The sequence below is a fragment of the Balaenoptera borealis genome (genome assembly GCF_965194805.1).
Source record: "Balaenoptera borealis genome assembly, chromosome: 11".
In the NCBI taxonomy this organism is placed as follows: domain Eukaryota; kingdom Metazoa; phylum Chordata; class Mammalia; order Artiodactyla; family Balaenopteridae; genus Balaenoptera; species Balaenoptera borealis.
Window position 1 is genome coordinate 38,683,836 of NC_138868.1, and position 23,559 is coordinate 38,707,394.

A 23,559-nucleotide genomic window follows, 5' to 3' on the forward strand; every position below is an offset into this window, starting at 1 on the left:
AATCTGAAATGTTTCCATCAATAATTTCTCCTAGGCATTTCTTATAGGAGTTGGTTATGTAAGGTAGGAAAACAGAGTTAATGACGGTAAGTACAGAGATCCAGAAGTTAATGTGAAATCAATTTTACTATTAACAGTAAAGAATATATAGCAACAATTAGAAAAAATATATTGTCAGTTAACAAGTGAGTGCCTGCTATATGGCAGATACTGGGTTAGGCTCAGCAGTGAGTGAGACAGACTTAGTTCCTAACTGCTTAAGAGTTTATAATGTGAATATGATCACACCAAAATAAAAGTAGAAGTGCTAAGGAAAGAAAAGTCCGGCAGATACAACAACATATACTTAAAGGACCCAAGTCTCATCCCTCTGGCACAATTCAGGCTTACAGCTAACTTCCAAGGTACTGAAAATACAAAACATACTACCTGGCAACCACTACTTTGCAGACATTTTCCTCCTGCTCAGGTCTTTATCAGTTCCTTTATCTGAGTTCAGAACCTTCGGAGAGACCACAGCAATGTTCATTCCACTCCACACAGGAACTAAGAAAAAGATACCCCCAAATCCATTCATTACATAGTATTATATAACAGGTTGTTGTTTTTTTTTAACCTTAGCAAAACTGTTACAATTGCCCTGAGTGGTTTACAACTAGGAACGCTCAACAAAACTATCAAAAATTCAGATGTCTAAGCCCCCTATCCCAAATCGGCTAAATCAAAATCTTCAGGGATGGAGCCCACAATTCTATCGTCTTGGCAGAGATTCTCCAAACAAAGTGACAGTTTTGAAATTTTCAACTATAAGTTTTAACTTTTATCACTTCAAGTCCTTTTCCATAGCCAGGGGTTTGTATTAGATCAATTTCAAGGGTTCTTAGCCAGAAGAAAGTAAGATAAAAAGGACTGCTATCATATTAGCACCCCTCCTCCTCTTCCCTTTAATTTTCTCCAGTTAATAGGAAGAATTCATGTTACCTGAATTACAATACTGACCTTTCTGAACTAGAGTATCCTAAGTTAAATGTAAACTACATCTTGTTACTTAGTGCTGTGTTAAGAAAGTCTTATAATCTTAATTGTACATATATGTAGGATTGTAGTAACATTCTCATTTTTTTCAAACTTGTATTTCTGGTAAGTTATTTTATTATAAAAATAATGTGCTAAAAATTAAAACACTACTAAAAGGACCTAAAGTAGAATAAAAGTCCTTTCACCCAGGAGGTATTTTACTTTATGATTAAATATATGATCTGAAATATATTTCAGAGAGTGTGCACAGCTCAGTGGTACTCTTAGGCTTACCACTTGAGTCTCTGTGCTCTAAAAGGACAAACCATGACAGCTTTCAGAGTGGACACCAAGCCTCTGCCCAGTCAAGAAATGGAAAGGGGCAGTGGCCAGATTACAGCCACTCCCAATAACTACAGTTTTGGGGAAATGCTCTTAACTTCCATGCTACAAAGTTAAGATACCCACTGAGAAGAAAAAATTCAAGTCAGAAAAAGTTCTCACTTTAAATGATAAACTTTTTTACATTTATCTAAATTAAAACTAAGTCTGATGTTTCGTTGGGGGGAAAAAAACAGTTCTCTATCCAACTCTAGTTACACCATAGTTTCAACAATATCTACCCAACAGAAATAAATTATGACAAACTTTTGTCGCTACTTTGTATAGACTTTTGTGCAGAAACACACACATTCATTCATGCCATTAAAATTTAAACACAAATCAATATCCCTTATCAAGTCTTTCTTTGAAATAATTTTTCTCAGAGAATAATCCATTTAGAGCAAAAATCTTAGTTAAGGGAAACAGAGAAACAAGTATACATGGAATGTAACTGTCAGGCAAAACATAATCAGGCCTTAGTCCCACAAGGCAAGGGAAGAAAATTTGGCATAGTCTGATGTTTTGGGTATGTGAACTATTTTAAACATTATTTTATCAGAATTTTTTTCTCATTGAATTTAAAAAGTGGTAACTATTAGCCAGAAAGTTAGTGCAGATACAGTAATGGCAAACAAGAGAATTTCAACAATAAAAAAGCATTACTAAGGATACACAGAGATACTACATAATATATGAAACAATCCAACAGTACATAATAATCATGAACTTAGATGCAACTCATTGAAATGGCCTCAAAATATATTGGAAAAAAATTGGGAAACGCTAGGTGGATTTGAGTAACTACCTTTATCAGAAACTGACAGATCAGTAATAATTAATTAAAAATTTGTAATTTAGTAAAACTAAACCAAATCAATAAGTGTGAATGGATATAGAAAGATCCTCCAATTAAGTCTATTTCCCCCCCCCCAAATACATAAAGGAACATTTACAAAAACTGTATTAACTAGGTCACAAAGGAAGCCTTAACAGATTTCAAAGAGTGGATGTTAACCTGCATTTCTCTGATCTCAATTGAGCTATGTTAGAATCAACCACAATATAACAAATTTTAAAATGTTTCAAAGCTAAAAGCATACTCTTAACTTGCTGAGTTAAAGAGAAAATAAAACTAGGAATTACAAAATACTTATACCTGAATGACAATAAAAGTGCCACAAAACAAAACAAAAAGTGGTACTTACTGTTAAGTTTATATTCTTAAATGCATTTTTTTAAAAACAAAAAAGATCAAGGATAAGAGTTACTAACCATAAAGTAAAAGGAAGTTTTAAAAAATAAGCAGAAAGTAAGATTAAAAACATCAGTATCAATAAAATAGAAAGTAATTCTTGGGGCGAGGAGGACTAATAAGTTAGAGGAATATCTAGCAAAACGAGGGCACAATGTCCCCAGCAAATAATATTAGGAAACAGGAGAGGTAAGCAGAAATACAGTAAAGGTTTAGAAAGTCATAAAATATGAAACACATGCCAGTATAAAACTTGGATGAAATGGACAGCTAGAAAACTTCCTAAAATGACTTAAGAAGAAATGGAAAATCTGAATAAACAAATTACATTAATGAACTTTTAACAAAAATCTAGCCCCTCACCCTTTCAACTGTTTTACAAACAAGTTATATCAAAATTTCAAGGAACAGTTTGTTCTTATGCAACCTATTTTATTAGATAACAGAAAAAATTTTTTGGTGGGGCTATAGTAAAACCTTGATACCGAAACTGAGCAAAAGACCAGATAAAAAATAGTAAACTCATATTATTTATTTACACAGATACACAAGTGCTAAATAAAATATTAGCAAATATACTTAAGTGGGGTTTTTGAAAACTACTTCATGACCAAGTAAGTTTTAGCCCAGAAATGCAAAGATGGTTCAATATCAGAAAATATATTAATATATTACACTATGTGAGATTTAAAGAAAAAGATCATTTGAATTGTACAAAAACCTGGTGAAATTCCAAATCCATTAGGGTTTAATAAATGTAAAACTCAACCATCTAAGAAGAAAAGGAAACTTAACCTAAAAAGGTATCTATCAAAAATCCAAAACAAACATCACAAATAATGAAGAAAATTTAGAAGTATTTTCATTACAGTCAGGAACAAGACAAGGATACACCCACTATCACTGTTTCTATTTAACATCTTACTGGAGATCCTCCTAGCCAATGCAATAGGACAGGAAAAAGATAAAGGTCTTAAGTATAGAAAAAAAGGCCTTATTTGGAGATGGTAGGTTTGTCTCATAGAAAATGTCTGGTAATTTGTAAACTATAGAAATTAAAGATCAGAAAGAAAACAAGAAATAACAGAGACTTGTGGGGGACCATTAAACACACCAACATGCGTTATAGTAGTACCAGAAGGAGAGGAAAGGAGTAAACACATTCAAAGAAATAATGGGTGAAACTTCCCAAATATGAAAAACATTAATCTGCACATTCAAGAAGTTTAAGGAACTCCAGGTAGGATATACTGAAAGGGATTCTTACTTAGACACACCATAGTTGAACTGTCAAAAGCCACAGAAAAAATATTGGAAATAGTAGGAGAAAACAGACTCACTGCATACCAGAGAACCAAAATAAGTTAACAGCTAACTTCTAATCTGAAGCAATGGAGGCCAGAAGACAGTTGAATGACATTCAAAGTGCTGGAAGAGAAACTCAACCAAGAGTACTATATGTAGCAAATCCATATTTCAAAAATGAAGGCAGAATAAAGACATTCCCAAATAAATAAACATTGAGAGAATTCACTGCTAGCAGCCGACCTGCCTTACAACAGATACTGAAGAAGTTTCTTCAGGCTGAAAGGAAGTGATACCACGCAGCAATTCATACCAACATGAAGAAAGGAGCACTGGTAATAGTGAAATATAATTTATATAAATGTGTGTGTGTGTGTGTGTGTGTGTGTGTATACATACATACACACACATACACCTACCTCTTATTTAAAACACAACTGCATAAAACTATATAAAATTTATTGTTGGGCCTACAAGATATACAGATAGAAGGTATTTGACAATAACAACCAGAAGAGGAAGGGAAAGATACTAGAGTAGAGCAAGGAAGTGACACCAGACAGTAACTCAAATCTAGACAAAGAAATGAATACCAAAAGTGAAAAATAAGGTTAATATAAAAAAAATTCATAAACATATTTTTGTCTTCTCTTAGCTTCTACAAAAGACTTAAGATTATATAAAGCAATAATTATAACACTGTATTGTTGAATTTTTAATACATATAGACATATACAACAATAATAGCACAAAAGTGGGTGAGGGATTGATGCTACAATGGAGCAAAGTTTCTATATTTTATTGGAATTAAGTGTGCAAAAATGTGAAGTACATCCAGGTACCTTAAGCTGATATTGTAACTCCAAGAGCAACCACTAAAAAAAAAACCCTCAAAAAACATAATTTAAAATTAAATAATTAAAATGGTACTTTAGAAAATGCAAAAAAAGACAGTAAAGGAGAAACCAAGGAACAAAAGAAGACACAAGACATACAGAAACAGCAAAATGACAGGCATAAATCCAAACATATCACAGTAACAGTAAATGTGAATAAACAGTCCACTCAAAAGGCAGAGATTTTCACACTGCATAAAATGAGATCTAACTATATTGCTCGCTAGAAGAGACACACTTTTTTTTTTTTTTTTTTAGTACTATCTGTATTTTGGGGTCATTATCCTATTTTAATTTTTTTTTTAATTGAAGTATAGTTGATTTACAATATTGTGTTTCAGGTGTACAGAAAGTAATTCAGATGTATATATGTATTTTTTCAAATTGTGTTCCATCATAGGTTATTACAAGATATTGAATATAGTTCCCTGCACTATACCGTAAATCCTTGTTGCTTATCTATTTTATGTATAGTAGTTTGTATCTGTTAATCCCATATCCTTATTTATCCCTCCCTACCTCCCTCTCCCCTTTGGTAACCGTAAGTTTGTTTTCTATGTCTGTGAGTCTATTTCTGTTTTGTAAATAAGTTCATTTATATCATTTCTTTTAGATTCCATATAGGAGTGATATCATATAATATTTGTCCTTCTCTGTCTGACTTACTTCACGTAGTATGATATTCTTCTAGGTCCATCCATGTTGCTGCAAATGGCAATACTTCATTCTTTTTTAGGGCTGAGTAATATTCCATTGTATATATGTGCCATATCTTCTTAAACGATTCACTCAGTATGATAATCTCTAGGTCCATCCATGTTGGCATTATTTCACTCTTTATTTCATACATACACACACACACACACACACCACATCATCTTTATCCATTCATCTGCAGTGGACATTTAGGTTGTTTCCATGTCTTGGCTATTGTAAATAGTGCTGCTGTGAACATAGGGGTGCATGCATCTTTTCAGATTATAGTTTTCTCTGGATATATGCCCAGGAGTGAAATTGCTGGATCATATGGCAACTCTATTTTTAGTTTTTTGAGGAACCTCCATTCTGTTTTCCATAATGGCTGCACCAACTGACATCCCCATCAACAGTGTAGGAGGGTTCCCTTTTCTCCACACCCTCTCAACATGTTATTTGCAGACATTTTAATAACAGCCATTCTGGCCGGTGTGAGGTGATATCTCATTGTCATTTTGATTTGCATTTCTCTGATGATTAGTGATGTTAAGTATCTTTTCATGTGCCTGCCTATTGGCCATCTGTATGTCTTCTTTGGAGAAATGTCTACTTAGGCCTTCTGCCCAATTTTTGATTGGGTTGTTTGTTGTTTTGTTATTGAGTTGTATAAGCTGTTTTTGTTTTTTTTTTTAATTTTATTTATTTATTTTTATTTATTTATGGCTGTGTTGGGTCTTCGTTTCTGTGCGAGGGCTTTCTCTAGTTGCGGCAAGCGGGGGCCACTCTTCATCGCGGTGCGCGGGCCTCTCACTATCGCGGCCTCTCGTTGCGGAGCACAGGCTCCAGACGCGCAGGCTCAGTAATTGTGGCTCACGGGCCTAGTTGCTCCGCGGCATGTGGGATCTTCCCAGACCAGGGCTCGAACCCGTGTCCCCTGCATTGGCAGGCAGATTCTCAACCGCTGCGCCACCAGGGAAGCCCCAGCTGTTTCTATAGTTTGGAAATTAAGCCCTTGTCGGTCACATCATTTGCAGATATTTCCTTCTGGTCCACAGATTGTCTTTTTGTTGATGGTTTCCTTTGCTGTGCAAAAGACTTTAAGTTTGATTAGGTCCCATTTATTTATTTTCGCTTTTATCTCTATTGCCTTGGTAGACTGACCTAAGAAAACACTGGTATGATCTATGTCAGAGAATGCTTTGCCTATGTTCTCTTCTAGGAGTTTTATGGTGTCATGTCTCATATTTTAGTCTTTAAGCCATTTGAGTTTATTTTTGTGTATGGTGTAAGGCTGTGTTCTAACTTCACTGATTTCCATGCAGCTGTCAACCCTTCCCAACACCACTTGCTAAAGAGACTGTCTTTTCCTCACTGTATAATCTTGCCTCTTTTGTCATAGATTAATTGACCATGGGTGTGTGGGTTTATTTCTGGGCTCTCTATTCTGTTCCATTGATTCATATGTCTGTTTTTGGGCCAATACCACACCGTTTTGATTACTGTCGCTTTGCAGTACTGTCTGAAGTCTGGGAGGGTTATGCCTCCTGCTTTGTTCTTTTTCCTCAGGATTGCTTTGGCAATTCTGGGTCTTTTATGGTTCCATATAAATTTTAGGATTATTTGTTCTAGTTCTATGAAAAATGTCATGGGTAATTTGACAGGGATCACATTATATCTGTAGCTTGCTTTGGTAGTATGGCCATTTTAACAATATTAATTCTTCCAATCCAAGAGCATGGGATAGCTTTCCATTTCTTTGAATCATTTTTTGATTTCCTCTGTCAATGTTTTATGGTTTTCAGCATATAGGTCTTTCACTTCCTTGGTTTATTCCTAGGGTTTTTTTTTATTTTTATTTTTTTATTTTATTTTTGGCCATGCTGCGCGGCATGCGGTATCTTAGTTCCCGACCAGGGATCGAACCCGTGTCCCCTGCCCCCTGCCCCGGGCCGAGGAAGTGTGGAGTCTTAACCACTGGACCGCCAGGGAAGTCCCGGGTTTTTTTTTAAACGTAATTTTAAACAGGATTTTTTTTAACTTTCTCTGATATTTGATTGTTAGTGTAGAGAAATGTAACTGATTTCTGTATATTAACTTGTATCCTGCTACCTTGCTGAATTCATTTGTTAGTTCTAATAGTTTTTGTGTGGTCTTTATTATTCTCTACATAGAGTATCATGTCATCTGCAAATAGTGACAGTTTTACCTGTTCCCTTCCAATCTGCATACCTTTTATTTCTTTTTCTTGTCTAATTGCTGTGGCTGGGACTTCAATACTACGTTGAATAGAAGTGCTGAGAGTGGGTTTCCCTGGTGGCTCAGTGGTGAAGAATCCGCCTGCCAATGCAGGGAACACGGGTTCGAGCCCTGGCCTGGGAAGATCCCACGTGCTGCAGAGCAACTAAGCCCGTGAGCCACAGCTACTGAGCCTACGAACCACAACTACTGAGCCCATGTGCCACAACTACTGAAGCCCGTGCGCCTAGAGCCCGTGCTCCGCAACAAGAGAAGCCACCGCAGTGAGAAGCCCACACACCGCGACGAAGAGTAGCCCCCAATCGCCGCAACTAGAGAAAGCCCACGTGCAGCAACAAAAACCCAATGTAGCCAAAAATAAATAAATAAATAAATAAATAAATAAATAAATAAATAAATAAATAAATAAATTTATTTTTATAAAATACAGTAATTTGGCTGAATATCACAACCTAGATTTCTGAGCTCCAGACTCATAATCAGCTACCAGCTACCTGTTTGATATCTCCTCTTGAGTATCTTTTCAGATATCTCAAATTTAACATGTCCCAATTGGAAATCTTGGTTTTTCTCCCCTAAACTCAACACTCCCTCCTACTTCCTTCACTGACTCCCACCTCCTTGAAAGCATCACAATTCAGATAAATGGAACTACCATCCAATCAATCGCTCAAGGTAAAAATCCAGAAGTCATTTTTTACTCTTCCCTGTCCCTCACTATACAAAATCTGTCAGTGGTCCTGCATGTTTTATTTCCAAAGTATATCTTAAATTTGTCCACTTTGTGCATGCACCAGTGAGGAGTCTAGTACAATCTTGGAGGGTTAGTCAATAACGTATTGTGCTTTCACTTCAGCACCCTCAGCAATCTGGAAAACAGCTCAGATATGAAAGTCTTTAGTTTGTAAAACTTGGATTTACACACTACGATTCAGCAAATTATCTTTTCATATACGCTAGTATTTAAAGAAATCTTCATTATGGTACACACACTGATTATGCAAAATACATGTTAAATTAACAAAACAGGAAGCGATTCTGGCTATATCGGTAGTTTAGAGTTTAATACCCATTATTTTTCTCTACCAAGTTACTAAACGCACCCCCACACACAAAAAAAATTATTATTCACTGAACAGCCAAAATAAAGGTGACCTGGATTGGAAACAATAATCACTTTGCAGTGGAGACTGTGTTAGATAATACTGGAAATCATTAATTTAAACATGGACACATTTCTCTGGATTAAATTAAGGTATGTTTCTCTTTATCTGGCCTGCACCTGCTGTGATAATCACTATGTTGAGTTTGCAGTGACAAAATAATCTGGGGAAAGATTGGAATAGAAAACATTACAGGAGAAAACATCTAAAATTTGAGTACACATTTCCTGTTCAGCTCAATCACCACACTTTTTACTAAAGAGTGAGCTCCCTTAGATCTTCTACTATGCCCATAGCACTCTTAATTTCAGGAAATTAGTACTAAATTTTCCTTGTACATTTGTTTTAACAACCTCCTAACATACATACCTCTTGCACTTTATAGAATAAAAGGTCAAAATGTACATTGTTCTGGTAAATGAGAATGTTTACTTAGAGATAGATGTGGTATGAAAAGACCCTTGAACAGGGATATATTGGTTCATTCATTTGTTCATACAATTACCTCCTGGGAGCCAAGTAAATAAAGTACAGTAGTTAAGAGCTTAGGCTTTTGAGTCAAAACAAAGGGATCAAATTCTTACTCCATCACTTTTATTTAACCTTGATGTGCAGGTGCATCATCTGTGAAACATCACAGAATTGTGCTGAGGTTATTAAATAAAATAAAGTGCTTTAGCTCAGTGGCTGGCACAAAATGGGCAATCAATTAATGATTACTGTCATGATAATTACTATTACTGCTGCTCACAGGAACTCACTCTGGTGCTGTAGAAAGCCCTGTAGACAAATTAAGTATAACCTAATGAAATCTGAACATGTTATGAGACTACAGGGTAGGGAGCAACCAACTTTATAACAATTGGGGAAGTCATGATATAAAGATATGATTTTCTTAGATATTTATTAATGTACTATTAGAATATTTATAGTATTTAGCTATGACAGTAACCTTTGCTGGAAAAAATATTTAGGATTTTCATGAAAGGGCTGCCATGTTACAGACCCACTGTCTCACCCATTAATTTGCCTTCATCAGCATCCACAAAGGCAAGTTCATCACTCAAGCCCTAACAAGACATTAGTCAAGTGGGAGAGGGGGGCGTCTGGATTAACTGGAGAATGAAAGAAAATTCTTATACTGGCAATCTATATCTACCTTATGAATTATCAGACTCAGGGAAGACATAATGAATCTGTTCAACATTTCATCATGATATAAAAGTCCAAACTAGAAGAGATACAAGCTACAAGGAGGAAAGCTTCAGCTCACAATTAGGAAACCAAACAGAGAAGCCATTTAATAAACAGAACAGTCTCTGAAGGTAGTGAACACCTCTTCAATTTAAGCTGAGGCTGCACAATGATAAAGAAGGGATTCTGGAGAAGGAATTTCTCACCGGACTACTAGCTCCTAGAGAAGAGGAAGTCATTCATTTTCACTCATCTGGTGCTTAGCATTAACCTGGCACATAGACGCTCAATAAAAGTTTTTTGAATAAATAGATTAAAACATAGGGCCCTTTCCAACTCTAAAATTTTATAGTTCTTTAATCAAGCAATGTTACATGCAAAAAGGAATCAGTACTATATATTTCTAGCATGCTACTTCATATGTAATAAAGGAGGAAAATAGTACTATATATTTCTAGCATGCTACTTCATATGTAATAAAGGAGGAAAATTATATATTGTATTTGCAAAAGAAACTCTAGCGGATACACAAGAAACTGACAAATGGTTTCCTAAAGTGGAATTTAGGGGAAAGGTTGGATGGAAACAGGATGAAAGTGTGACTTCTCTATGTATATCTTTTTTTTTTTTTAAACATCTTTATTGGAGTATAATTGGTTTACAATGGTGTGTTAGTTTCTGCTTTATAACAAAGTGAATCAGCTATACATATTATGTATATCTTTTTATATTACTTTTATTTTTTAACCTTGTGAATGTATTACCTTTTGAAAAATAATGTTGTAAACAACTACATATTATCTTTATTATATATTATTAAAATCTTCACTGAAAAAAACCAAGGCTTTGAGCTAGTACTTAGAAATAAATGATCAAGTATCCATAATTTAAGTACATGTCCAACTTACATTGTTGGATCTTTTTACTTTATTCTAACTAATGGAAATTCAAAGCCAAGCACTTTAAACTTGATTATAATTTATTAGCCTAGAAGTCTAAACTGTATCACAAGGAAAAGGTTGTTGCTTAATGAGATGCCAATGCTTTCTGGATACTCTAAATTATTTACAGAGATTATAGTAGCATGGAGCAGAATTACACTATTGACAAAATTACCTTTGAAACATAGTTTTTAAAATGTTCTGTGTAGAAATGAGCACACCTAGCACTCAGATCTTGGGTTATAATATCATACTCCAATAAAAGGAATCAGGGATCCTTGGGGAAAAAAAAAAGGCTGATTTACGACTGAAGCAGAAAATATACAACAAGAAGAAGCTGAAAGATCTTATATGCCAGAAACTAGAGAAGTGCTCAAACTAAACAAAAACCCTATGTTGATGGGGGTATGTCAAAGGGACACAGTAGTCAACTGAATGAGCTCCCAATGGCCAAAGCTGGAACAACTTGAGAAACAAAATAAAGATGCACTTAATTATAACCCAAAATATAAAATAAAATTCATGAGCCCATACTGATATTAGTAAATGACTGAATGAATTAATAAAAAGGAGAGAAAAGACAAATCTCCCATGCAGAAGAATCCCAAATAATTTATGAAGATACTCTACTCCCAAGGAGAGGGAACATAACTCCCCACTCCCTAAGTGTGGGCTGTACATAGAGACTTCCTTCCAAAGAGCACAGCATGGAAAGATGGAAAAAAGAGTAACTTTACAGTAGAGAAACCTAACACTACCTCAGCAAGTGACTGAGGTCAACATCAACTGTAATAAATCATGTTGATAGTATGTACTCTGGAAACGATGTGATGAAAATGCTACCTAACCTCTGTGTCTTCCTCCCCAAAATCCATTATTTCAGTCTAACCATGAGAAAAACACCAGACAAATTCCAATAGAGGAGCATTCTACAAAATATCTGACCAGTACTCCTCAAAACTGCCAAAGTCATCAAAAACAAGGAAAGCCTCAGGAATTCCCTGGTGGCCCAGTGGTTAGGATTCAGTGCTTTCACTGCCAGGGCCCGGGTTCAACCCCTGGTTGGGCAACTATGATCCTGCAAGCCGTGCGGCGTGGCTGGGGAAAAAAAATACACAAGGAAAGCCTAAAAAAGAAATTGTCACGGTCTAGAGGAGTCTAAGGAGACATGAATGACTAAATGTAACGTAGTATCCTGGAAGGGATACTAAAACAGAAAAAGAACGTTAGGTAAAAACCAAAGTATGGACTTCAGTTAATGACAATGTATCATGTATATATTATCTGTATACACTTATCTATTCATGCAACTTGAGACAGTCTGTGGCTTTTTTCTCCTCTATAAAATAGATCTAATAATTACTTTTCAGGGCTGTCAGATAATGTATACAAAGCATATTGTTATTATCATTATAATCAATGTTGTAAACAAATGTGTTGGTTTTCATGTATGTGTATTCTTCTTAGCAATGAGGACACTGCTGACAAAGGCATTATAGCTGGTAGGACAAAATGAGTCATGAGGAATTCATATGATTGCCGGAAGCAGCAGTTGACAGTACCTGACGCTCTCGGTGCCTTATGTCATTTAGACGTGAAATCCAGGCCTAATCCTTTAAATCCAATAAATCATGCCAGGATTAAAGGCTACAGAAAGGTAGCTTGAAGAAATCTTATAGATATTCCATCAATAAAAGCAAATCATAGCTAAAAGAGTTTATTATGATTTACCAAAACGTTATGTGTTCAGATCAGGGTAATATTCTTAGCAAGGGGTCAGATCTTTTTAGTCCTGTGTCTCTCCATTAAAAGTGGAAGCTAACTTTATTAGCGACATCAATACTAAGAAAACTAAACACTAAAACTAACCTAACATGAATAAAGAAGAAAGGGAAATAAAAATAGAGACCAGGAAATGGGAGAGAGATTTTTAAAGGAAAAAGATTATTGTATTTGTTACTAGTAGGACACCTACCACAACTGACAAGTTGCACACTCTTTTTCTGCCACCTATTTCTCCAGTTGTTTTACTTGTGAGCAGAGTTTCCTAGTCAAGCAAAGGGGGACCTCATAGTATCACCACATTGAGTGAAAGTGAAATGTCAACATGCTTTCACATAGAGACGCTTCTAACACATAGGATACCATCATAAGAACTAGAAAAAGCAGCCCCCTCTGGGTGGAACAATTAGAAAAGAGCACCTGTTCCTCTGGGTTAAGCCAGCAGGGGCTGGATAGGCCCCCACTCACCTCTTGAACTAGACACAACCTGCACAACGATATGTGGTGGCCTTGCCTCCAACTAAGGAAAACTTGGTTAACCCAATGGCACAGAGCACATAACTTACTTTTTCTGGGGGGTGGGGGAAAAGGTAGATTTTTAATAACTGCTTTTATCACCAGGTTAAGTCATGCAGTTACAAAGTAGTTAGAAATTTCTGAAAGGATATTATTGTTAAAAAAGACTCATTCTTACATAAATAATATCTAGTACTTCATTGGGACACTAATGTTCAAAAGGTCCTGACCAAACAACACCCAAACAAAACACAACCCTAGGTTGTTTCCAGCCCACTGGGAACGAAGCCATGCGCAGAAGATGAGGCCTGTAAAAGACGACACAAAGTCAGGGCGAGTCAGAGCCTTTGGTAATGCTCAGGGCCGCCAGCCAGACTCCAAAGACAGAGCTCAAGTGGTTTCTCCTGAGACACTCTACTTGAATTATTGTTCAATTAGTCAACACAACACATCTTCAAAAGAGAACAATTAACATGATAAGGAGATGACTGCATTCTTTGGACTGTATGTCATAATTGTGGTTAGTAAATTCTGACAGTCTTAACAAAAACAGCCTCCATCATTTGCAGGTATGAAGATAACTTAATTCTCTACCAGGCTTTTTATTTTTGCTGGATGACAAAATGCGATTGACAAGCTATAAATGATACTGTTTTATGTTACAAAAACACTAGCTTTTTTCATTTATTATATTTACAGGCATTCACTGCTTGAGTCAAGGTTAGGCTTGTTAAGTGATTAAAGGCAATTTTATTACAGCAGCATGTATTTTATTCTAAAAGAATAAAATGCATAAAGAGAAAGTTTTTTTGTTTGTAACCTGTCAAAAACTGAGTTATTTTGCTGATGTAAAATACCAGTAACTCACTTGAGGACCATGCTACCTTCCGAAAATGCCATGTACTTGCTTCTTAAGTGTGTCAAAGCACTTGATAGACTTGTCCAGAGCTGAAGCGGCAAGCTACTGACTGCTCTTGGTCAACAGGTGCTTCCCCGGGGCTACAGCTGACTGTGCTGGGAAGCAGCCATGGAGCAAGGCAGCACCGGCAGATGGAAAAGAACTTTTTATTTAAAGGCAAAATGCCCAAATGGCCCTCTGGCATAGCTAATTTCTACTATCACGTATTCGCTTATATATGGTCCCCTAACCTTAATTTTTTTCTTCTTAAGGGGCTGATTTGGATTAACTTGTTGAGAATGGTGTATAACTTACTTTTAATAAGATGCTGACAGCACAGGCCATAGCAACTGATCCACCTCCTTACTGGGATGAATGGCCTCTTCTGAAACGAAAATCTTAAATTCACGCTTGACGGTCGCCATCTTGAGGAAAAGCTGCAAAGCCACAAAGCCACTTCCGATTGATCTGGAATTGGTCTGTAGTGAGAGGGCGCATATAGAAAACTCCTGGGCCCCGGTGGGTAAGGAGGCGCTGCAGACACACAGGGAACGACAAAGATGACCAGCAAAGCAGCTGGATAATTTCTGGCCAGCAGCAGCCCAGCATCCAGGAGGCAAACCAAGGGGAGGAGGAAGGTGGGTCCAGTGAAGAGGGGTTGAGAGGGAGTGAAGGAAGGAAAAGGGTCTGCTCCACCAAAAATGAGACCTACCACTGGTAAAGTTATTTCAGCCTTTGCCCTGAAGCCTCTGCTCTTCCTTCCCTCCGCGCCCCGCGCCCCCATTCTTCTCCTCCCCCGGCTCTTAGCTCCAGGACCGAGCCCAGGGTCCGCGAGCCCAGAGTCCCCAGGCTCCGGGCCTAGGACGTCCAGGCGCGCGGTACTTCTCGCCACCCTCACACGGGTGAAGGGCCAGCCGCCCCTCAGCGGGATGCATGCCGCCTGCAGGGGACACAGAGTCAATGCCAGGCAAAAAACATACACTCCGGCGGCCCCCACTCTCCCGCTAGCCCGCAGCACTCCCGCGGCCCTGCTCATGGCCGCCGGAGGAAGAGGAAGAAAATGGAGGAAAGCAGAGGGAAAGCTGATTGAAGCTCAGAGGAGGAAAACCTTTGGCTACTGAGGCTGCGCAGGGCGGCGCCCAGCCCGTGCGGACCTCGCGGGGGCCAAGCGCGCCAGGTGCAGGCGCGAGGCCTGCAGGCGAGCTCTGCGGCACTGCACCTGCGCCTGCTGCCTGTTGCAGGTTGAGGTTCCTGTGGCTGGCGGGTTTCAGAGAGGCTCCTTGGGCTCCAAGCGCACGAGGTGCAGCAGGCACACTGAACTAGAGGGACTCAGCTATCAAACGGCGTGTTCCTTGCCCAGAATCCATCCACCAGGGAGCCCAAGTAAATTTATTTCTAACGAAACCTTGTCTAGATGTATCGGATAAGGGCTTTTTGACTCTTGATTGGGAATTCTTCACCAGGGCTGTGGGAGAAAGGGATCTCAGGGCTGTTTACCACCCAAATATGAGCTTAAGTAGAAAAAACAAAATTTTTAATTTAAACCCTCTATGCAAAGGAGATTTTTAAATAAGATACAAAACCCTAAGAATTTGATCAGGGCAGTGCTAATTGATAACCATATATACAATTGATAACCATTTCTACAACTCATTATTTGTGAAGTCATTAAATGTAGAATCTAATAAAATCCCCCTCTCATCCATTAATTTGGGATGAACCAAGGTTTCCACTTCTCCTCCCACCACATTCTACCCAATTAACTGTTTTCTTACTCATTTGTGAATCATAAAACATAATACACATCTGACAAATTCTTTTACAAAACGTAGAGCAGGGTTTCTCAACCTTTTTTCATTATCTTTCCCTCAAGAGCTTCTTCAGACATTAACCCTAATCGTTCAGCTCCCTCACCTGCCCCCACAGCATGAGATTAAATATTCTGGAGTGAGACTTTTGTCTGGTAGGGTTGAGCTTTGGAGAGCCAAACCCTTGTAATATCAAAGATTTTTTTCACCAACCCCCCAACCAAGAACCAATTTTCACCCCCTTGGGGCAATATTGCTCCAGCTGAGAACACATGATGTACAGCAGTTTTATTTCCTAGAATATTCCCTGTAGAAAGTGTATTTTGCAGCTTTTTCATCTCTGCAAGGATCTCCTAAAATGAAGCTTTAATTTGGTGTAAGAGAGGAGCTTAAAACAAGACAAAATCCACAGAAGACTCCCCTCTCCCCCATCCTAACTGAACTCTCATGACCATATTTTGTACATTCAAGGGAAGAGTTGAAAAAAAAGTAAAGACAACAAAATAATGGGAAACTAATTATGTTCAGTAATAGATGACTGAAATGAAAGCTATTAAATAGCAAGAATAACAGAGAGTGAACCGTAACTCTCTGACCAAATGGGTTTGCCTCCACTAGAGCCATGTAAGTCCTCAGGGTCTGCATATATGCCTTCTAATTTTTCCCACTGGTCCTGTCCTAGTCTAATTTGTAAATTACCTTGGTCCTGATTTTTTAGTTTTTGTTTCACTGTATATTTCCTATAGCTGCCTTAAATTCTTTGTGGAATCAAGGAAATATATATTTTTGTAGGAAGCACATGCACTCCTACCTTGGACACCAAGAGGGAGCTACCAATTGACTGTTACCAAGCATCCATCAATAACCAGTTAGATGAGGTACCCTAAATATTCACTGTGAAATACTTGAGGGCAGAAATCATGTCATACTGAACTCATAACCATAACACAGCAAGCAGAGTAGTAGTTTGCTAAACGAATAACCTAGAGGATGGTCTAAACTCCCTGTGTGGTATTTCAACAGAGGGACCAAATCAACTATTAGAGTTTATATTAATTGGTATAATACTTGCAGGGTTGAAGGTATTTCATTTAATTTTTTTATACCATGAAGTTATATTTCTATTTTACTTCTGATATACATTGTCTTAAAAATAAGTACTTAGTAAAGATTATATATAAACACATAAAGTTAATGAAGCAATATAAAGTGAATATGCCGGTGCCCTAATGGAAGAAAGCATAAAATGAAATTTCAGTACTATAAATTTTGTTGTTTTATGAGAAGAATCAGAAGTTCTATATTAAATGGATTATTATACATATTCTACTAAACCTGAAGACAACTTTTACATATATGACATACTTCGGAAATATAACTTACATCTGTACAGGTTGAGTATCATTAGAACAGAGAAATAGAGAAATTCCTTTACCATTTCCTTTTTCTAGCCTGGAGAGGCTGGAGTTATGTCATAGGTCCAATGTTTTTTTATTTTTTAAAGATCAGGTGAAAATACTTTCAAAATGTAAAATATACAGTCTACTATCTTCTGTTCTATAAAACATGGAACATTAAAAGGTTTTAAAATATCAGGTCTTTCTGGACATCCCAAAGTATGTTTGCACTCTTCTTTAAAAGGGCCTCCTCCTCAGAATTCAAGTTAACTTTCACAACATCTGAGACACCATTTTGGCCCAAGACACAAGGGATACTGAGAAAGATTTCTTCTTTTATTCCATAAAAGCCCTAAAAGGCAAAATTAGGTTATTATTCAGTAACCTGATATGGAAAAGCAGCTATGCAAGAGAGCTTCAGAATAAGAATACACAGAGAGACTATGGAGCTCAAGAATCACTCGGAGGGCAGTAGAGTGATCGTCAACAATACGAAGAGCATCCTAATGTCCTATGATCATGTAAGAACTTGTGTTTAATGACATGAAGAATGTGCCAGATGCCTTCAAAGGGGCCAAAAAGGGCACTGCCTATTTTACCCCTTACCCTTGTCATATTTCTTTCTAAGGGGAAGAATGCCATGCAGTCTGATGAAGGACTGTGAGATCAAGCAGGCTGAGTTTGGTGTAAAATAATCAAGAGAACAGTGAAGGCAGAAGCAGGAAGTGGTTGGGCAGGCTCTGCTTTGTATAATCTTTACATCAGGGGATGCCACTGAGTTTGGACAACAGATGCTAACAGGTGGCTTCTCAAGCTTCCAGAGGTGAAGCCTCTGGTGGAGCCCAAGGTTACAGGTACTCACATGCCCAGCAGGGTTTATGTAATTCCCCTGCCAGTCAACAATGGAATGTACTCCTGCCCTCTGGCTACCACCTGGCTTCTATTCAGGACCTTCCATGATGGACAGGGCCATGGAATAGGTGCAACCGTGGCAACCACCCTATCCTAGGGCCATGGAACCTCCCATCAGCAGGCCTGATGTTCCCTCCACTCCTGCAGCTGAAGCCAAGGCTGTAGAGGCAGCTGCTAGAGCCTATTACAACCTGGGTAACCCACACAATGCCTACGTGCCCACAAACCAGCCTCCACCTCCTACCTGGAAGGTAAAAAGACCCAATAGACCTCTCACACCTCTCTGCCCCCTACCACCCATTGCCTTTTCCTACCCCAGAATGTAGGGTTGGAGGAGGCAATGGGAAGGTCTTGTTGTTCCTCCAGGTGTGCCTGTAAAGTTACCAGGAACTAGTGTTGAGAAAGGGAGAGGCTCCTTGACGCTGGAGTGGTGCCTCCCAGCTTCTCATGATAGTTCAGAGCCCACAGGCACTACTCAGCCAAGCTTCCCTCTCACCGTCTCTGGGGCTCTCCTCAGGAGCTCAGCGTTCCTGTTTTACTCTAGTGGCCCACAGAGGGACTCCCTATCCACCTTTTCCACTGCAGTCCAACTCCCTCATTTTGGTAGCCACTTTATACTCAACCTCATGATCTCCATCAGACCAGCCACATGTCTTCTCCTCAGGGTCCCCTGCCAGGCTCTACTCACATTCACTCCACTCTGGTCCGTGCCTCGCCATGGAAGGCCACTGTCCCACCAGACTGTCAGCCCACATTCCCTTCCCAGCCACATTCCAGCTGCAGTCACACTTGCCTGCCCCCGCTTCCCTTTCCTGTCCTTGGTCATTCTATTGCTCCCTCTGTGTAGCACAATACCTTTTAGAGCTTTAACATGAGCTGCCAGGGGTTGGGTGGCATCAGGAACAAGGCAGCGTGGCTGGGGCAAAAGCCCTCCTGCCTTCCGTGCTAGTGTTTCAGGAATTTGCTCTCTCTCCTTTCACTGTATCTCTTCCTACTAGAAAGGGCTTCTTGGATTAGAACTGGAAATGCATGTCCATGCCATTATGCCATTTGGGGGCTGCTGGGTACACTGAAACAAGGGCCCTGACCTCCAAGGCTGCCCTGGCCTAGCCCTGTGTACTGCCATGACCTGCTGCCCCCCCCCCTCAGCCTATCCTCTTCCCTTTAAGCGTCATGCCTGGTTGGCAAATGACCCCTGGATGCACTGAAATTTGCTTCCTTTCCTCGTAGACTGGCCATGAAGTGAGGAAATGGTTATTTAAAGAGAATTCCCTATTTGACAAAAAATCAAGTTAATATATTAATGTTAAATAAACTCTATTGGCAACTTTATTTGCTGAAAATGTGAAGTAATAAAAATGAAGTAACTGGGGAAAAAGAATAAGAGCATACAAATGATTCTGCTCTTAATGTCAAATGTTTAAGTATTTCCTATAAACTATAACTCGTCCATTGATTTGTTCAGTAAAGACTATGAAATTCCCATATTACTCAATCTCTTTTCAGGAGCATTCATTTGACACCTCCCTGACTCTTCTTCAGGAGCCCTCTGGGGGTAATTGCTTATTCTCCCACAGCCCTTTGTATCCTCAAAAGAGAAAGAGTGTGGAATCCACTGTATACTCCTCATTGTCTCTTCCAAATTATTAATCCCTTGCTCTCTTAAAAACAAAAAAAAATTCCCCCTATTTTGTGAGGCCCATCTTATTCAGCTCTTCTTCCCTTTCTAATGACCGTCTACAAACCTCTTGAGTATTCCATCTCATTCATAAAAGACTCTGACACCTAGCAATCTTCTCTCTCTATCCTAGTTTGTGCCATTATCCTTGGTGACTTCATTGTCCATGTGGATAAACAAACCAATTCCCTTTCTTTCCAGTTTCTTGTCTTCTTTAGCTCATGGGACCTTCTCCCACCCCAAGTATCTTACTCTGAACCTTGTTATGAGGTTCCTCCGTATCCAACTTATATTCCTTTCTTGTAACTATTTTGCTACACCCTAATACCCTTTGCCTATTTTAATTTTTAGTTTTTATAAATATCTCGTAAATTCTTTATTACTCATTTTCTTTTTTGTAATTTATTCATTTGTATGTAGATAACATTTAAGGACAACGGTCTTGAATTTGACTGTGACCCTTTAGCAGAAGGTCAAACTCATTTTTAACAAGTATAGAAACCAAAACTACCTACACCTCTATCTATCTCTCTGTCTTCCTCTCTTCTCTCTCCCCCTTTAACACTCCACAAGTAAAACCCAAACCCAGATGAATTCAGTTATCTACTTTCTCCACTCCTGCACTCAGATCCCTAGAGAAAACCACACAACAAAGCTGATCTTTAACTTTTGTCAAAATTAATGCTTATCTACCTCAAATAAGCATCCACCTGACAGTAATTCTGCCTTTATTTTTTGTCAAATTCTATTTCTCACTATCTGCAAAGATGATTTCAAATCTTCTCAAACATCTGACTTTTCTATACCTCCCTTGACTTTCAGTAGATGATTTTGTCTCCTTTCACTAAAAAGATAGAAGTCATCAGATGCTTCCAATGCCAAACTTACAAACCTATATGATTAACTACCTATCTTCTCTTTGTTATCCCCTATTAAAAAAGATAGTTGTCCCTCCTCCTTTCTAGGACTAATGCCTTCACCAATGCTCTGGATCCCACCCTCTCTGCTTATTACTTCTATCTTCAATATCTTCTTTACATCTTATCTTTTAAACAACAACAACAAAAAAACTTACCTTGCCCTGGTTTTCCTCTCCAGTTACTGCTCTCTCTCCTTAATTTCACAGCCACTTACCTCAAAAGAGCTGGTTATACTGGCTTTAATTTCTCCAGTCTACTTAAAACGTTCTCAACTGGAGGTGATTTTGACTCCCAAGGGACATTTGGTAATGTCTGGAGACTTTTTTTTTTTAACATCTTTATTGGAGTATAATTGTGGAGACATTTTTGATTGTCAAAACTGGTATGCTACTGGAATCTAATGAGTAGAGGCCCGGGATGCTGCTAACATCCCACAATGCACAGGACAGCCCCAATAATGAAGAATTATCTAGCCCAAAATCAATAGTGCCGAAGTTAAGGAAACCCTGGTGTACTCCAATCAGAATTTTTCATTTCTATTACTTTATTAAACATCTGCTAAGGTTATCAATGACCTCTGTTACTTTATCTTCCTGGCATTTTTAACCCTCATTTTATATGACTTCACATCAATCAAGAACAGAAAACCAATCCTTTCATCTTTAAGGCATCCTCCTTTCACTTGGTTACCATGATTCCATGTTCTCTTGGTTCTTCTTTTAACTCTGGCCACCACTTAGTCACCTTCGTGGACTCACACTGTAAACTCTGCTGTTAATACTGAAATTCCTCAAGACTCAGTCTCAATCTGTCTTCTCACTTTATACTCTCTCCTTAGGCAAGCTCGTTGAAAGTCATGGTTTCAGTTACCATGTGTAAGGGATATCTATTGTCTTTGCCTGTCTAGTATCTCTCTTTTTTTTTTTTAATGTTGACAGAACCTCTCTTTTTCTTTTAGGAACTGCCTCTCTCCGAACTGACAAGTATCACATGAATGGACAAGTGATCCCAGAAAGGCCAATTATCAAGAAATTAACATGGGTAAAGGGAGAGGCAGGGTCCTGATACTATAGGCTCTAAGCCTGCAGCTGCTGGGGGCCATCTTTGTTGCCCCATGGAAAAAGTCCACGTGAGCTTGAAGCCAATAAGAGTGAAAAGATGAGCCAAGATTGTGGAGAGAAAAGACAGCTCTAACGATATAGTTTGAGCATGTGGTTCAGGCCTCCTTGGCATTTCAGTTACATGAGCCAATATATTTTCTTTTTGCTTAAGCTAGTTTGGGTTGGCGTCTGTGGCTTTTAACTAGAAGAGTCCTAATATACACTTTTTATGCGGATGATGCTCTTATTTATAACTCCAACCCAAAACTCTTTTATGAGTTCCAGAAGCTTGTACCCAACTGCCTATTTCCTCTCAGATATTGCAAAGGCACCTCAAATTCAATTTCTCCATAACCACAAACATGATCTTCAAACCTGATTCTCTTTGTTTTTCTGGGGTTTTTTCTTGTTCCTTCATCTGGTACGTAGCCCTCTGCCTTTTCATCTTGTCTATCTGTCTGTAACTGTGGTTTTTGGACCACAGGCTGCAGGATTGTAGTTTTTCTTGCTTCTGCTGTCTGCCCTCTGGTGGTTGAGGCTATCTAACCAAACCTGATTCTCTTTGAATATGCCTTTCCTCAGTGGATCATATAACCATTTATCTAACTGTGCAAAACAGAAACCTAAGAATGACCTTTATCTCCCTTATTTCCCACTTCATTCCATTATCAAGACCTATGAATTTTACCTCTTAAATATAGTGTAACTCAAATTTGCCACCTTCTCTTCATCTCTACTACTACCATCCTCTCTGTTCTGAGCTAATGCACATCCTCTTCCCAAGTTTACCCACCTCTACTCTTGTCCCCTTCAAATCTGTTCCATCCATCACAGCCCCAGGAATCTTTTTAACAAAAAAAGATTGTAAAACCAGTCCCTTTCTTAAGTTCCTTTGGTGGCTTTCCATAGCTCTTATGGTAAGGACCCAAATCCCTTTATAAGACTTTCAGTGGCCTGACCCTGCTTACTTCCTCCAGCCTTATCATGTACTTCCCTTTGCTCCCTTTGCTCTGTGCATTTCAACAACTGACCTTTTTTTTTTTTTTTCAGATCCTCAAGTGCTCTCCGCTTATATGTACCTCAGGTCCCCTACACATGTGTTCCCTCTGCTTGGAATATTAGTCCAGCCTTGCAAATTAACTTCTACTCATTATTCAGATTAGGTCATTTTACTTCCTTAGGAAATCTTCCCTAACCACCACAAACGCCCCCTCCGCAGAGTAAATTCTCTTCTTGTATACTCTAAGAACTTCGTAGTTTGTCATCATAGCACTTAACACAATGTGTTATTAAATATTTGCTTTTGTAATTGTTTTATTAAGTTCCTATCTTTCATTAAACTCTATGAGGTAAGGGCCTCTGTCTATTTTGTTCACCAACATATTCTCAAAATTTTGTATAATGCCTGGCACATAGTAAAGACTCAGCAATATCTAAACAAAGA

At 38.4% G+C, this 23,559-nt stretch overlaps 1 protein-coding gene and 2 pseudogenes across 3 annotated transcripts in view; 2 read left to right on the forward strand and 1 right to left on the reverse strand.

The window, feature by feature from the left end:
* The window catches only part of LOC309605991 (heterogeneous nuclear ribonucleoprotein A/B pseudogene), a 62,448-nt pseudogene that overhangs the window by 26,232 nt on the left and 12,657 nt on the right, over positions 1-23,559 (forward strand). The window lies entirely within an intron of this gene.
* LOC309606016 (L-lactate dehydrogenase C chain) overlaps positions 10,782-23,559 on the reverse strand; it is a 59,194-nt gene continuing 46,416 nt past the window's right edge. The window contains exon 7 of the mRNA XM_082342542.1: positions 10,782-17,857. Within this exon, the coding sequence (XP_082198668.1) occupies positions 17,693-17,857 (165 nt within the window). The 3' untranslated portion in view covers positions 10,782-17,692. The remainder of the gene's footprint in view (positions 17,858-23,559) is intronic.
* On the forward strand, positions 17,771-23,488 carry LOC309605996 (WW domain-binding protein 2 pseudogene; annotated as a pseudogene). The gene has a single exon. The product of its transcript is annotated as a WW domain-binding protein 2 pseudogene (transcript).